Source organism: Diadema setosum, chromosome 12 (genome assembly GCF_964275005.1).
Source record: "Diadema setosum chromosome 12, eeDiaSeto1, whole genome shotgun sequence".
NCBI lineage: Eukaryota > Metazoa > Echinodermata > Echinoidea > Diadematoida > Diadematidae > Diadema > Diadema setosum.
Window position 1 is genome coordinate 29293770 of NC_092696.1, and position 14223 is coordinate 29307992.

Here is a 14223-nt window from a genome sequence, read left to right on the forward strand (position 1 = left end):
ATATAGGTAAATGTCTATCAATATACAAAAATTGATGCTATTCCTAGGTGGGACGAAGGGTGATCCGTGACCTTGAATTTGGCACATTTTTCATTTTTGTCAACTTTGAGGGCGCTCTCCGTAAAAACGGTGATCATGAATGCGCCGATTTTTTTCAAAATTACTGAGCAAGTCAAAGCCTTCAACAGCATAATATTTTAGAACCTAAGGTGATGAAATGTGGAAGATATTAGCTTCTAAATATGCATTGAAATTTTCAAAATTAACATTTAACACCATTTTCGGTGGCCTCGTGCACGTTAACGAAAAGTCAATTTCGCGTTACAGTCAGTTTTTCTTGCAAAGACTATAAAGTTCTCTCAATTTCCAGATAATGAACACTTTTGCATAAATATCCAAGCTAAAACAGTCAATCAAAAATGCCTAATTTTCTTTTAACTAATTTTTTTGGAATGCGCACCGGTTGCTATGTGAGGCTGTATCTTAGCAACCAATTGACCTTGGGGCAAAATATTTTGGGATTTTCCGTCAGACACTTTGGGGTACATTTGGTGCGATTTTTAAGAAAATCGGAGGGGGTCGGGTGACAACTTTTCTGAAAATTGGATGATTTGACGTGGATTGACCCGAATACAGTATTTACAATCAATTTTTTTTTTTTTTGGATTTTGCTGAATACCAGTTTTGCTGTAAGGTTCGTAGAGTTATGTTTGCAGTGCAGTGAAACATGGGTAAGTGAAACATCCAATGGTTCTCGAAATAACAACTAAAAGAAGAAGAAGAAGAAGGAGAAGAAGAAGAAGAGGAGGAGGGAGAAAAAGACGAAGAAGAAGAAGAGGAAAAAAAGGATAAAGGATGGAGAATGTGTGCCAAAGGCGTGACGGATCGAATCTACGTAAATATTCGGTGAGGTTTTGTTTACCTGTGGTGTGTTTTGATATTATTGTCTGCCCCGTTGGATGTTTAAGTCCAGACAAGTTCTACTTGAGATTTTATCAATGGTCGATCTTTTTGTCTTTACCACTTAAACGCGAATGGAAAAATCTGCTCACATGTCTAAAGCCAGGATAGGTGATCGCACTTTCCAGTTTAACATCATACGTTAACATTGTACATATAAAAAAGGGGGAGGGGTGCTGTGAGTTCGCGTCAGAACCCTTCAACGTTGTTGGAACCAGGGCTTTCTGTACACTCGACACCACACATCATTTTCCCTTGCGGCGACATGTCGACTGATTAATCAGACGCGTTTATATTGCAGTACTAGTATTCATTATAGGGTGAGGCAGATACGATGGAGTGATGCCGACGTTTCAGCAGTCGAATTTAATCAATCGGTACTAACACAAGAGTATCTAAAAGGATCGCCTCATAATGTTTCAAGCTGCACTCTAAAAAATGAAATGGTAAATCCAACATTTTGCGTGTTTAAATTCATCATTTACAAAAGTTTGAGGAGTGACACTGCAAATGTTGAATTTACCATTGTACCACTGTATGACAAAAAACAAAACGAAACAAAACTAAGCTACATGGTCCTATACATAAAGCTGATAGCAATGTGATTATTGTGAAGATATAAAAAAATCTGTAAATCCCATGAAAGGGAACATTTCAAAACTGGTTTTACTTAATCTCATGGTGATATTACTTTTCATTTACAATCCTAATGGTGTCAGCATAACTTGCATCTTTTTTTAAAAGCTTGAAAATTTCTCCATCCTCTGCTATGAGTAAATCGGCAGAATTTACCGATTTTAACATTGACGTGTCAAAGTGACATTTCTTTTCTTTTATGTGCACGTGTATACATGATTATGCATTTATTCCTGCACTAGAGCCATAGAGATCATTGTCCACACAGTTTGATTGGGCTCCGTCTCAGTAAAACGTACTTGCTTTTCGTTTGGATTCGTTAACTTTTCCAACTTTAATTTGATCCGCGGATCATTGCGGCGTACGAAAAAAAAATATCACTATTCGTTATAAAGATCAAACACATAAATACAAAAATAAATTGTTTCTCATCAGTTGGGTAGGCATGAAATATACTTCAAATAACCCACTCTTCCCCGAGGACATGTTATTGTACATAAATTGATAAATTATGACAAAGGGCCCCTGCCATATACTGAGCGCATTTCTGTCATATACTTATCTGACCCCTCCCCCCCCCCCAAACCCACACACATATGGGGGGGGGGGGGGTGGAGAGAACAGTGTTATGACAGCTTCTTTCATGTTAGTCTTCAATCAAAGACCCTCTTAGCAACAAAAAAAAAATCGCTAGAGAAGCAGGCGCATTTCACTCGCGGTTTATGGCTCGGAACTCGATAAACTATATAATTCCTCTGTCCCGCAACGCATGAAATTTCACGTGTACTTTCAAAGCTCTTGCCAAGTCTATCATTGTGTTACCCCACTCCCTCAACATTTTCGAAGGGGAAATACAATGATTCTGAAACTGATAATTATAATGATAACTGCGTCAATATTATACTGCTGCTAAGCAACCTATAAATCAGTGCCAACTGAGCGTATGACTCAGAGAGGTATAATAGGTGATTGGGACAGATTCTTACTGGTAGGTCTCACATCTGCAAATATTTTCGACAAAGTTATTCATTTAGTTCATTAAAAAATGAGAGAGAAAACAAATTCATTGGTTTATAAGAAATTTAACTCATGATTCCGATTTCAAAACTTTCAAACAGGCTTTGATTTTATTTTCTTTCGGTTTGTTGCTTTTTCTTTGGAACTTTTTACGTGAAATCTACTCGAGGCTTAAGCTGACTTCGATAGTACTTCCACATGGAAGTTTTCGCAAGAATAAGAGGGGGTTTACAAAATTTTTCACCAAATTCTATATTCGCAACTGTACGTCATCATTGCATACTGATAATTTAATTTCGTATTCACAACTATACAAGCGCATCATAATGATCTTTAGTTTACCAAGCGCTTGACATTTAAACATATTATACTATCATTAATGTCTCAACAGGGAAGTTTTCAGAGTCTTCATAAAAGAATTCAGGGGGTAATCCCGTCAGGAGCAGCGAATTCCAGAGTGTGGGAATCAATTATGTTGAGGATCGTTTACCTTATGTTCGTGTGTCTACAAGATACACTATTTATTGATTCAATTATGTTTTTTTTTTTTCACCACATCCTCATGGGGGTAAATAATCAACTTTTAAACGGATTGTCCGATTTTCCCCAAACTTTCACTGATGTGTTCTACTAATATTGCTGCATTCACTCAATCCACATACCTATATATTAAGGTGGACTTTTCCTTTAAAATGGAAAGGAATAGAATCGAGGCTGAATAAATCACGACTGAGCATTGTGTAAAGACTAGTTCATATCTCTCTCACTGCAGGTGGCCAAAACAGCAATCACATGACGTCTACCTGCGTCACCTGACATTTCCGTGAGGGGGGCGCTCGCGCATAGGTCTGGGGGGACATTTCATGAAGCATTTTGTCCGACAAAGTTGTCGGACGAATTTGCTCTCAGCCAATCAGATGCAAGAATTTCAGTAGCTTGTAACAGTTTGTCAGAAAAATATCCGACCAAAACATTTCATGAAATGCCTCCCTGGAGAACAAAAAGCAAATAATTGTCCATAGCTACGCAATGACAGTCCAGATCAAGAACAACGCAAAGGAATTGATATATGAAATATCAATGTCTTTTGTGGGGGTTTTTCGGTAAAGGAAACTGTTTCGTGTAAGTCCTGAATTTAAGTCCTGAAATATTTTCAAGTGATTAAAATAATGTTCACATGGCGGGGGAGGGGGGGGGGTGGGGTAGTGTGGTTGCTGGGACTACTCTGTGATATACAGTCAACCCCTCCTATACGCCTGATCCAAAGGAACCGCAGGAATTCCTTCCACTAACGTAATTTTCGACTTACATCCAATAGAATTAGCACATGACGACTGTTTACAACCACGACTTAGTTAATCCAAGGAGCTATAGCTCCTTGGTTAATCCTTAGACTTGTGTGACATCGACTTAGGGGAGGCTGACTGTAATTATGTAAGCCTACGTTTTCACATCTCCCAAGAATCATGTGATTTTTTTTTTTAAATCTACAGCGAAAAAAAGACAAACACAAGTCCCTGAAGATTTCAATGATAGCGTATCCCTCCTCCGTTAGAGGCGGATTTCACTGTCACATAGCGAGCACTGCTGGTTTTCTTTGATGACCCGTAAATGATTATTCTGTGTATAGAAAGGTGATGCGGGTATGTAGGATGGGTAATTAATTACCTCCTTTAATTGCAGGTAAGTGAATAGTCTTTGCAAATCTACGGTCAGGAGCGGATCCAGGAATTCTGTGAAGGGGGGGGGGGGGCAAATAATGTTTCTGGTGCCACTTTCGGGTTCAATCAGTTGACAAGCAAAAAGCAAAAATAAAATTACCCCCCCCCCAAAAAAAAAAAAAAATAATAATAATAATAAATAAACAAATAAATAAATAAATAAATAAATAAATAAATAAATAAATAAAATAAAAAAAAAGGCTCCGGTGCATTTTCCTTTTTTTCCTCGTTTCTCGTGCCACTTCCTGGTTTGATCAGCTGACAAGAAAAAAAAAGGGGTGGGGGCTTGGCTTGTGTGCCCTCCGCCCATCCACCACTGACGACGGTTTAATAAAGCCCCATTGAAGAAGTAAAAGAAAATCGAGTCAAGCCACCAAATGGCAAAAATTTCCTTTGAACAATGAATAAACAAAAAATAACATTCATCAACTAAAGCTAATTCGTTCCATGGGTGTTGATCAAAGAGAACCCTTATAAATCTCATTTACGTTGTACATGTGTCTCGAAATTCTTATATGTAAATAGACTATACACTTAGGCTTGATGTGTGTGTCGCAAAGTTCAAATGCGTACAGCTCTGTATCGTTAACAAAAGTTTTTCTTTCTTTCACAGTATAAAGGACCTGTAGTATCCGGTGTGGTACCCATTGTGCGGATGTATAGCGTGGTTTCATGGATACAAACGGAAACATACACACACATAATACACGCATACACACACACACACAGTGTAGGCTATACATACACACAAACTTGATATTTTTTTTTTTATTCCGTATTGCAGGTCTAGAATGATGCTTGTCTAAGAATACAATGAAAGAAGGCAACTCTCATGGTCAAGGTTATCATTCCCTCCACTTTGAAGACAAACAGAATCGTAGACCGACACAGATTTTGTTCGATTAAAGGGACATTCCAGACGATTTTCATAATTTCACATCATGTAGTACATAAATCGACAACTCCATGTATAGATTTATGGAATCTATTGTGGTTCTTGCGCAGAGAAACAATAGTTTGAAAAACCTTAAACAAATTACACTGAACAAGAATGATGACATAGGAGGTTCACATATTTCAGAAATGTAGCAGTGCAATTCCATGACAATACCGCTTGCTTGCGAGTTCACCTGTGTATAATCTGTGCATGCATTCTTTTGTTCTGCTTCCTCAAGCCTCAACTCATGCATTCTTATGGTGACTCTGCCATGTCATCATCCTTGTTCATTGCAATTTGTTCTAAATTTTGAAAATATTCTTATTCTTCATCCCAGTTATCACAAATTCTGAAACTCTGTCCTCAGTATAACTATATTTACAGTTGTTCAAATGTAAAAATCTGAAAATCATCTGGAGGTCTCCTTTAACGTGAAACTACGAAAGTCGCGCGACGTTGGCGTTTATGCCTTCAGCGGCCTTCAGTCATGTAAAGAGACAAATGAACGTAGGGCAAGTAGAGGGAAAGTAAGTGCCGATAATAAATATCACCCCAATTCAACTGTCCTCACTAACCTGTGTATAGGATCCTACAGAAGTAGTCACTCAATTTCTCTCTCGCTGAACATTGCTGAAATGAACTAGACAGGAATAAGGAGGGTCTATCTGATCATCAAACGTTTTCTAAGAACGGGAAATTCCATTAAAATTCTCAGTTTCCCCTCGATTGTGATGAAACTTCTACTACTGTTTATCAGATGTTATTCTATTCATCAAAGCTCATCACCTTAAACATTCATAGGAATGTCACCTTTTTTGCCCCATCTCCAACTCGTATACTACGCCCGGGTAGACTGTGGAATACAATGTCATGGAGGTATAATATAAAATGCTTGGTATTCTTTTCATCCACAACCTTTCATTGTTCATGTTAGCAATGCGATAACAATATCTCTGGCTGTTGTTACTGCAGCGGAAGTGACGTCACAATACAGCTTGGTATAATTGAATGCAAATCTTTGCGTAGGCACGATGATGCCTGTGTAAAATCAAAAGGTCGCAAAAGCGGAACAGGAACATAGAAAAAAAATGCTGATGAGGTCAGTGACTTTCTGTCACTCGATCCTGTTTTCCTTTTGTACTTTAGACTAAAGGAAGCTTCTTTTTTTTTTTCCGGCATGGTAATTTATACTCTTAACAAATATTGAATCGGAATTTTCTTTCTCGCAAACTCCAAATGAGTGATGGATTGTTGATAATGTCATGATGAAGCTGCTGGATATCATATTAATCGCTCAACGCAGCAGCTCAGGGGCCAGATGAAGGCACTCGCGTGCTTTTTCGATCGAGTGACGTCATTAATATAGTGGGCCGTGGGGTGTGGCTGACGATACGTACGTAGAGTGGGCTCGCTCGCTCACATGGCCATGGTGCACATGGTATTGGTAGACCGATTGTAAACAAACCCATCACACAGGTGCAACAACACAACTAAAACGTAATATGGAACAGCCTGCATGCACCCAACACCTTTAATATCCTCCTCAGGCATCTGCTCTGTATTTCATATCAATCCCACTTGATCCACGGGACTGTGGTTCATGCTTACGATGTCTATACGATCAAAAATAACAGAATAGTACACCACATTGGACAGCTTAACAGATGCAAGATGCTTAGGCTCGGGGCCCAACCCTTCAAACAAGTGATAAAATGCACTCTCTATCGCGACACAGTGCTGTAGCAGATCAAAACTGCAGGCACCTGACCATCCGGAGAAAGTGCGCACATTATATAATCCGTATACAATAGAGACGAACGCAAAGCACCCATATATTGTGTCAGGTGTACTGTACGTCGGGACAAACGTAGTAACGACGCATCTATGAATGATTACAGTTCTCCCGCGAAATACAACAAATTCACCTCTACAGGGTTGAAAGTACCTGTAAAATGGACTCTGGCGTGTCAAAAACAAGGCCTACACTTACCTGTAAGGCACAGAGACAAGAAAATGGCGATAAATGAGATGTATGAAGCCATGGCGAGACGTTGGATGGTCGACGCAGCTTATGACTTTTATTTGCGCGTACCTTCTTCGATCATGGGCAAAGGCGGTACTGCGCAAGTGCTCTGAAATCCCGCTGGTGTAATGCGTGCTCCTTTTCCATTCAGGATTGATTCGCCACGGATTTGTCGGTGCACTGGACAGTCTGGAACTATAGGCGAAGAACCAGACTGTGTACTATAATACATGTACATTGTACTCGTACATCGATTTAAAGGGACAAGTCACCTTGTCACATTCGTAGTGGGATTTTATGCAATCCATGATTGTCAAAAAGTGATTGATAACTGTCCCAGCATCGTGTTAAAAGGTCAAACTCTGGAATTTCACAACTTTAGTATTTCTGCCCCATTTCAACGACATTTTTATTTCATTTGGCTGCATGGTTTCAAGACCTCACGTTACTGTGCTTTTTTTTTTTTCGTTCAATTTTCGATCCGGTCTAATGCAACATGGATCTATAGCTCTATGGTCTAAATGGTTAGCCATTCTCCATACAGCATTTCCATTCACCCATTTTTTTTAAAATCATTATTGGGACTTGATTTTGTAGGCAGCATTTTATTTACTAATACCAGCTGCTATAGAGGTGCCTCACCCGCCTCCTTGCCATACTACTGTAAATTGACCCTTACAGTTATTTTGATATCGGGATGTTTTTGTACATTCAGGCAAATTAAAGGGTGTGTACAGTTCTGGTCGAGGTGAAGATTTAGCATTTAACGTTTTGCAAGATATTCAGAAACCACTCTATGAGATGTCAAAGAGCGTGCAATTTTAAGGGGTATCAAAAGTTTATTTGATAAAAATCGGTCTTGAAATGGCTGAGATATCCAAAAACAACGTGAAACAAAGAGATCCTAAGAAAGTTGTGGCATGTCGCCTTTTATTATAAGCACTTTTTGGGATATCTCAGCCATATGAAAACCAATTTTCATCATGTAAACGCAGGATCCTTTTTGAAATTACATGCTCTTTCATAAGAGGTTTCTCATTATCTCACTTAGGAATGTTGAAAACATGAATCCCCACCTCAACCAGTACTGTACAGTCCCTTTAAATTTTCACTTCATTTCACGGCATTTGTATAAAAAAAAAGCAACATATGTATTGAAAACCGATATCTCATAGTTGTATTGATCATTAGCTTGAACCATTGGCTGGAGTATTGGGGTTCCACGCATCGGAATCAGCGATTGTCAGATTGGAACGCTTGTTAATGTTAGGGCATAAACAGAATAAATCTGTAATTCATTGATAATGGCTGTTTCTTTTCCTAAACAGCTTAGTCACTGCTTTGTAGTAACGAAACCTTTCATTCACCTGGTCCCTTCCATTAAGCTCCGTAGGGAGGAATTCGCTTTAGTCGTTGCTAGTGAATCCTCGGGCAAGCTTTGTTGTTGTTAAGGAAAACTTTTGTGAACAAAGCTTGTACGCATACAATTTGAAAACATTGCAGAATCGGTCTATTGCTGGAAAGTGTGGGGTGTGTCAGTGTGGGTGTGGGGAATCCCGGGCCACTCAGCGGATATATGGACCTAATACACATGGACATTCATCGTATCGTTAATTAATTCATGCACCTGTACATCTCAAGCGCCACAAAGATATTTTTAGCATGTTTCACTGCTTTGAATCTAATCGTCACCGCCAGCAAGCCGGGAGAAGAACAAGACGGAGATTCGAGAAATCTAAAATTATGTGCGCAGAAGAAAATAACTCACCAAAATCAAGTAAAGTGAATGTGCAGTTGTGGTGTATGTTAGGAAATCATACCTCAAACAATTTCGCTTGGTAGAAGCAGGCGGTTTTTAGAAGAAAGCTAATATTTTGGCAGATTGATTGTCAGTTTGTGATCTCAATATTTCACTTTTCCGCAGCTTATTCCAGAGCAAAAAGGGACGGTAATGGTAGAGAACAGGTATATCTTGCCATGAGTGTTAGGCAACTGAAGGTCTTATGCGTGTGCGAAAATGTGCGAATCAACAATTACCCATCTTTTGACATAAAATTTGTCATGATCTCAGGTTTGCTGCTCCTCATCATCTGTATTTATTCAAAGACATTTCCGTCTGAAAAGGCACATCAACGAAACAAGACTGAAATGAGGAAATCGATTCTTTTGTTAGTGACGATACATGATCACACAATCGGTATTATCCAGACACCTGAATGTACTCATTAAGATGCACATAATCATGTGTCGGCGACGATCGATCATTACATCAAAGAAAGACTGCCGTGAACAGTCCATGTATATTAGGTCCATGCTGAAACACATGGTGATCCCTGGTGTGCTCCTTTAACGGGACCGACACCCATGGAGTCATTAAGCCCACGAGTTCGACATTGAAAAAAGGTCCATGAGTCACACAGTCCACGACTCATACAGCCCATCAGTTTGTCACTAGGCAAATAAGGCCCATAGGATCGTCGCCCGGTAATTTGAACAGCCCACGAGTTCGACATTATATACGGGGCTTCTACAATGTGCCCAGTTATAATAGTCTCGTGGGCCCTGTGTGCTTATTGTCGAACTAATGGGCTATATAACTCGTGGCCTGTATGATGCGCGGGATGTATGTCTCGTTATGGGTGTCGTTCTCATGACGTGCTCCCGATTTAACATCTTTCCGTCATTTAAACACTACTTGATACCGTCCAACTTTCAAGCGAGAGCACCAGCCTCTCAGGACGTGTGGTGCATATTGTCGAGAAATGGATCCTTTTAATTAGTTCGAATCATGGGGATCTGCCTTATTTTCATGAATGTCCTAACTCTCTTAACAGTAGACCCGCTGTAGGGCCTATAATGTGACGTGCATCACAAAATCAACCTTATTTTCTGTGCGGATTGAAAACAGGTGAAATGAAAGAAAAAAAAAACATTCTATTTTTAGTTTGTTTATATTTTCTGAAAGGGCAATTCTTCTTCAATGTCTAAAATTTGGGATAACGAAAGAATGGGAAATTTTCTCTTTTTTTTTTTGCATTTGTTTTTCCCCTAAAATATGTTGATTCAGTCTGACGTTTGGGCTTTCTCAGAGTCACATTACTCGAAACCCTTTGCACACTTTTTATTTTTAACTCTTTTGAAAGGATGCATTATGTCATTGCAATGCCCGTTAATATCAGTCATGAACAGAATTTAGCCTATACGTATAATGATGTGTAAACTTTCAGTTTAGTTTGATAATCCATTCAATCAATTAAAAAAGTGTTTTCATATTATGTCTTTAATTGTTCCATTCACTGCAGAGAGCACAGCTCGGGTGGTATTGTTCACTTCATTGTATCGATATTTTTAATTCGTTATTTTATGGTTATTTTTAAGCTAATAGATCCTGCTCTTTCAGAATCCGCCCGTAACTAAAAATCCATGTCTGGCGATTTCTTTGTGGTTGTGTGATGTACGGTCGACGTATCCTCGACACAATCAAGGAGCTTCGAAGCTCCTTCGGGATAGCCACACCCATTTAGCGGACAGGTGTAATACATTGTACTGTTGAAGTGAGTTTCAGAGTGGTGACGATAATGTAAGTGATGGGCGAAAAGTCAAGTGAAAAAGTAGCCCAAGTTGCTAGATATCCCGCCAACGGCGCGCAATCGTATTACCGTGGTTGCTGAATCCTGACTGATTTATACACCCGAATAGATGATAACCAGTGCTGTGAGATAGCATAGAAGCTTTCAGTTTGTGTGTGAATTTTCTCAAACTTTGAAAACATGATTCGAAAGTAAATAATTACCCTTTAATTGATTGTTTTCATCTGTGTTTTACGAACAATTTTGGGTGTGCTAATACGAGAAGAGAAGAATCGCTTTGAAAAAAAAAAGAGAAAAAAAATAAAAATACTGAACATGCGGCAGAGACGTCTTAAAGAAGTCATTATGGTCACATTGCAACATGGACATATTCCTTGATACGCTCACTGCAAGACACTTCATTCCTGCAAGGAATATGATGAATAAATGAAAAGTAAAACTATTCCACAGCGTACCAAAAATAAAATCAGATTTACGCCCAGATTTATGGTACTTCAATGCATAAAAATATCGAGCAATTAATCAGACATATAGGATTTCATGATACCAAAATAAACTGGAAAGACAAGATAAGATGGAAACTGAAATTGCGTGTCCTCGAAAGAGAAGGTTAAGAAGCCACATCTACACTCCATAGTACAGCGGAGGCGAAACACAATATAGTTTATTGTAGTCCAATGTGATAAGTATAAGCAATCGGCGCTTATAGATTACATGTAATTTATTGTAAATAGCATAACTATGTACGATGTAAATTGATGTTGTGTGTTTTTATTACTTGTCATGTCTTAGTGGAGAGTTTTGTGAAATCTTTTAAGAATGTCCGTGTTTCATATAGTCGACATTGATAAGTGGAGAAATCTCATAAACGAATTGAAAGTTGAAAGTTTCATTTGACACATTTATAGAGGAACCTAACTGTAATGAATAATGAGGTTAAAAAAAAAATTAGCAGAATCGGCTACGATTTAAAAAATATATATATATATCTGATATGCAAATTAGTAATCGTTGTTTAGCCATCAAAATAATGGAAATTCCGGAGCAAACAAAACTGATGGAGTTTAGAAAGAAAAGAGTAACATATTTATTTTAAAGCACAATTTTGAAAAAAAAAAGATCAAATCGGATCAGTGTATAATAGTGTGGAAGTAATAGGTTTCTGTAATTTCCACGTGACAATTCTTGACAGTCAGTATGAATATGCAAATAATAAGCTGAGGGTGACATCGCCTCAGAACTAGTTTCATATATAGCTTTTGTATAGGCGTATATAACGTTTTGGAATTTCCAGTTTTAGGGAGTATCTAAACACAGCCATGTCCCAGTCTAAAAAATCCTAATATATGTGATACCTTGTGAATGGCCCCATGTACAATGTAACTCCACTTTCATACAAGATATATGTACAAATACATTTATGAAAATGCAGGACTATACGAAGCGGCCCCAGGAGATTATAATATGAATATCGATCTCGCAAACATGGCATACAGACATAGCAATGATGGCTGAGCAAGGTCGCAGGACTGGCGACGCTCGATACAGGCCTACTTGCCCTATATTCTTTGTCCGATATGTGGTTCCCTGATCACAACCTTGTGTAAGAGAAAGGTATGTAAAATGCAATTGATACTGACGATCTGACGATTGATCTTCCTTGTAGATAAAACTGTCCTGACAATAACATGTCGTGTATAAAATTGTGATTTCTAACACTTAATTAGATCTGTCAATCTCGGCAAAAACACGTGTTTGACATTAAAGCTGAATATCATTGAATGAACTTATTCGGAACCCAAGTGCTCACGAGCCAATGTGAATGGTTGAGAAAACACTTCTCGCAATCCGGCTATTTAGAATGCTCTCGATGTGTATTCCGATCGTGTAAATGCTAACTCCTCAGACCTATGACCAAAGTACCAAACTGAATGATCGAAAAACAAATCTAAACCCACTAACCTCATAGCATAGCGCGAATTTCGTTTGCGATTTTAAATGACTCGTTTACCAAATTAAATAAGAAACGTGCGACAATGACTGCAAAATCTAAGCTATCATTTTAATTCAACGATTACTTTAATAACTATCATAGGACTGGTTCTGTTTATTCGTCAGGTGTTCGTGCGTAAAAGTCATTCTATATGTTTCATTTCATTCTTGTTCTGTCTTTGTAATTGAAATGATTTTCTGAATCGAAACTTGTCCTGTTCAGTGCTGTTGAATGCATGCTGAATCTGAACAATCCCTGTTGGAAATAACACAGTATCCCACAGTGTGGGAAACACAGTGTGAGCATACAGTGAGAACGCAGTGTGAAATCTCTTCACACTGTTAAATTCAAGCGTTTTAACAGTGTGAGCACAATGTGAGTCATCGATTCACAGTGTGAAACACTATGTGAACACTCTGTGAAAACCACACCAAGGTGTAAAATCACCTTCTCACTGTTAAAGTCGAGCGTTTCCACAAAGTCGACTATGTGAACACACTGTGTACACACTGTGGGACACTTTGTTCTTTCTAGTAGGGATGATGAGACCTTATTAATGCAACAAAAAAAAAAAGAAAAAGAAAAGAAAATCTCTTTAATTACAACCCGACAATCCAACATTCAAATGAATGGAAGAACGAGGCTGACAAGTTGAGGTGGAATGTCGAGCAGTTCCAGAACGAACTGCATGATATCTGCTGTTTTCCCATTGCGAATGTTTTCGGTTTCATTGGAGGCTGTGAGATTTTTCTTCTTTTTTTTTCCGTTGGGTTGTATTGAAAAATCAATATGAACAGAAAAGTAACAAGCTTTGTATTTTTAAAAACATGTTTTTCCTTCTCAAATCAGCTGTAGAGACAAAACGGAACCATTCTTCACACTACAAAGCGACAACTTGCTATAATACACAGTTCTTATAGCAGTCAAAATCGTGATTACCTATTATGACTGTTAGTGTACTAATCTAAAGATCTCCTTTTCAGCTCCATGGATTTAGATTCTAGCTAATGTACACAAAACATATTGAAGTCATTTTTGCCCCCAAAGGAGGTTCCTCCTTGGTTTTTCATACAGCATATGCTTAAGACCTCCTTTTAATTCAGCTCCATCGATTTAAAGATTCTAGCTAATTCTAGCTAAACACAATGAGGTCATCCCCCCCCCCTCCCCGAGGTTCCTCTTTGGTTTTTCATACAGCATGCTTAGCACACACACACAAAAAGAAATGATGTTGTGTCTCGTTTGGTGTTGTAACACCTCAACGGAGCACACACGTACCATTTAACAGCTGATATTGTTGATATACGATCGTTTTATACTCTTTATGTGTGTGTGTGTGTGTGTGT

At 38.5% G+C, this 14223-nt stretch overlaps 1 protein-coding gene across 1 annotated transcript in view; it reads right to left on the reverse strand.

Annotated features, from left to right (window-relative positions):
• The window catches only part of LOC140235946 (uncharacterized), a 32164-nt gene extending 24762 nt beyond the window's left edge, over positions 1-7402 (reverse strand). Inside the window, exon 1 of the mRNA XM_072315939.1 lies at positions 7262-7402. Coding sequence (XP_072172040.1) covers positions 7262-7313 — 52 coding nt within the window. The 5' untranslated portion in view covers positions 7314-7402. The remainder of the gene's footprint in view (positions 1-7261) is intronic.
• Between the last annotated feature and the right edge of the window lie 6821 nt (positions 7403-14223).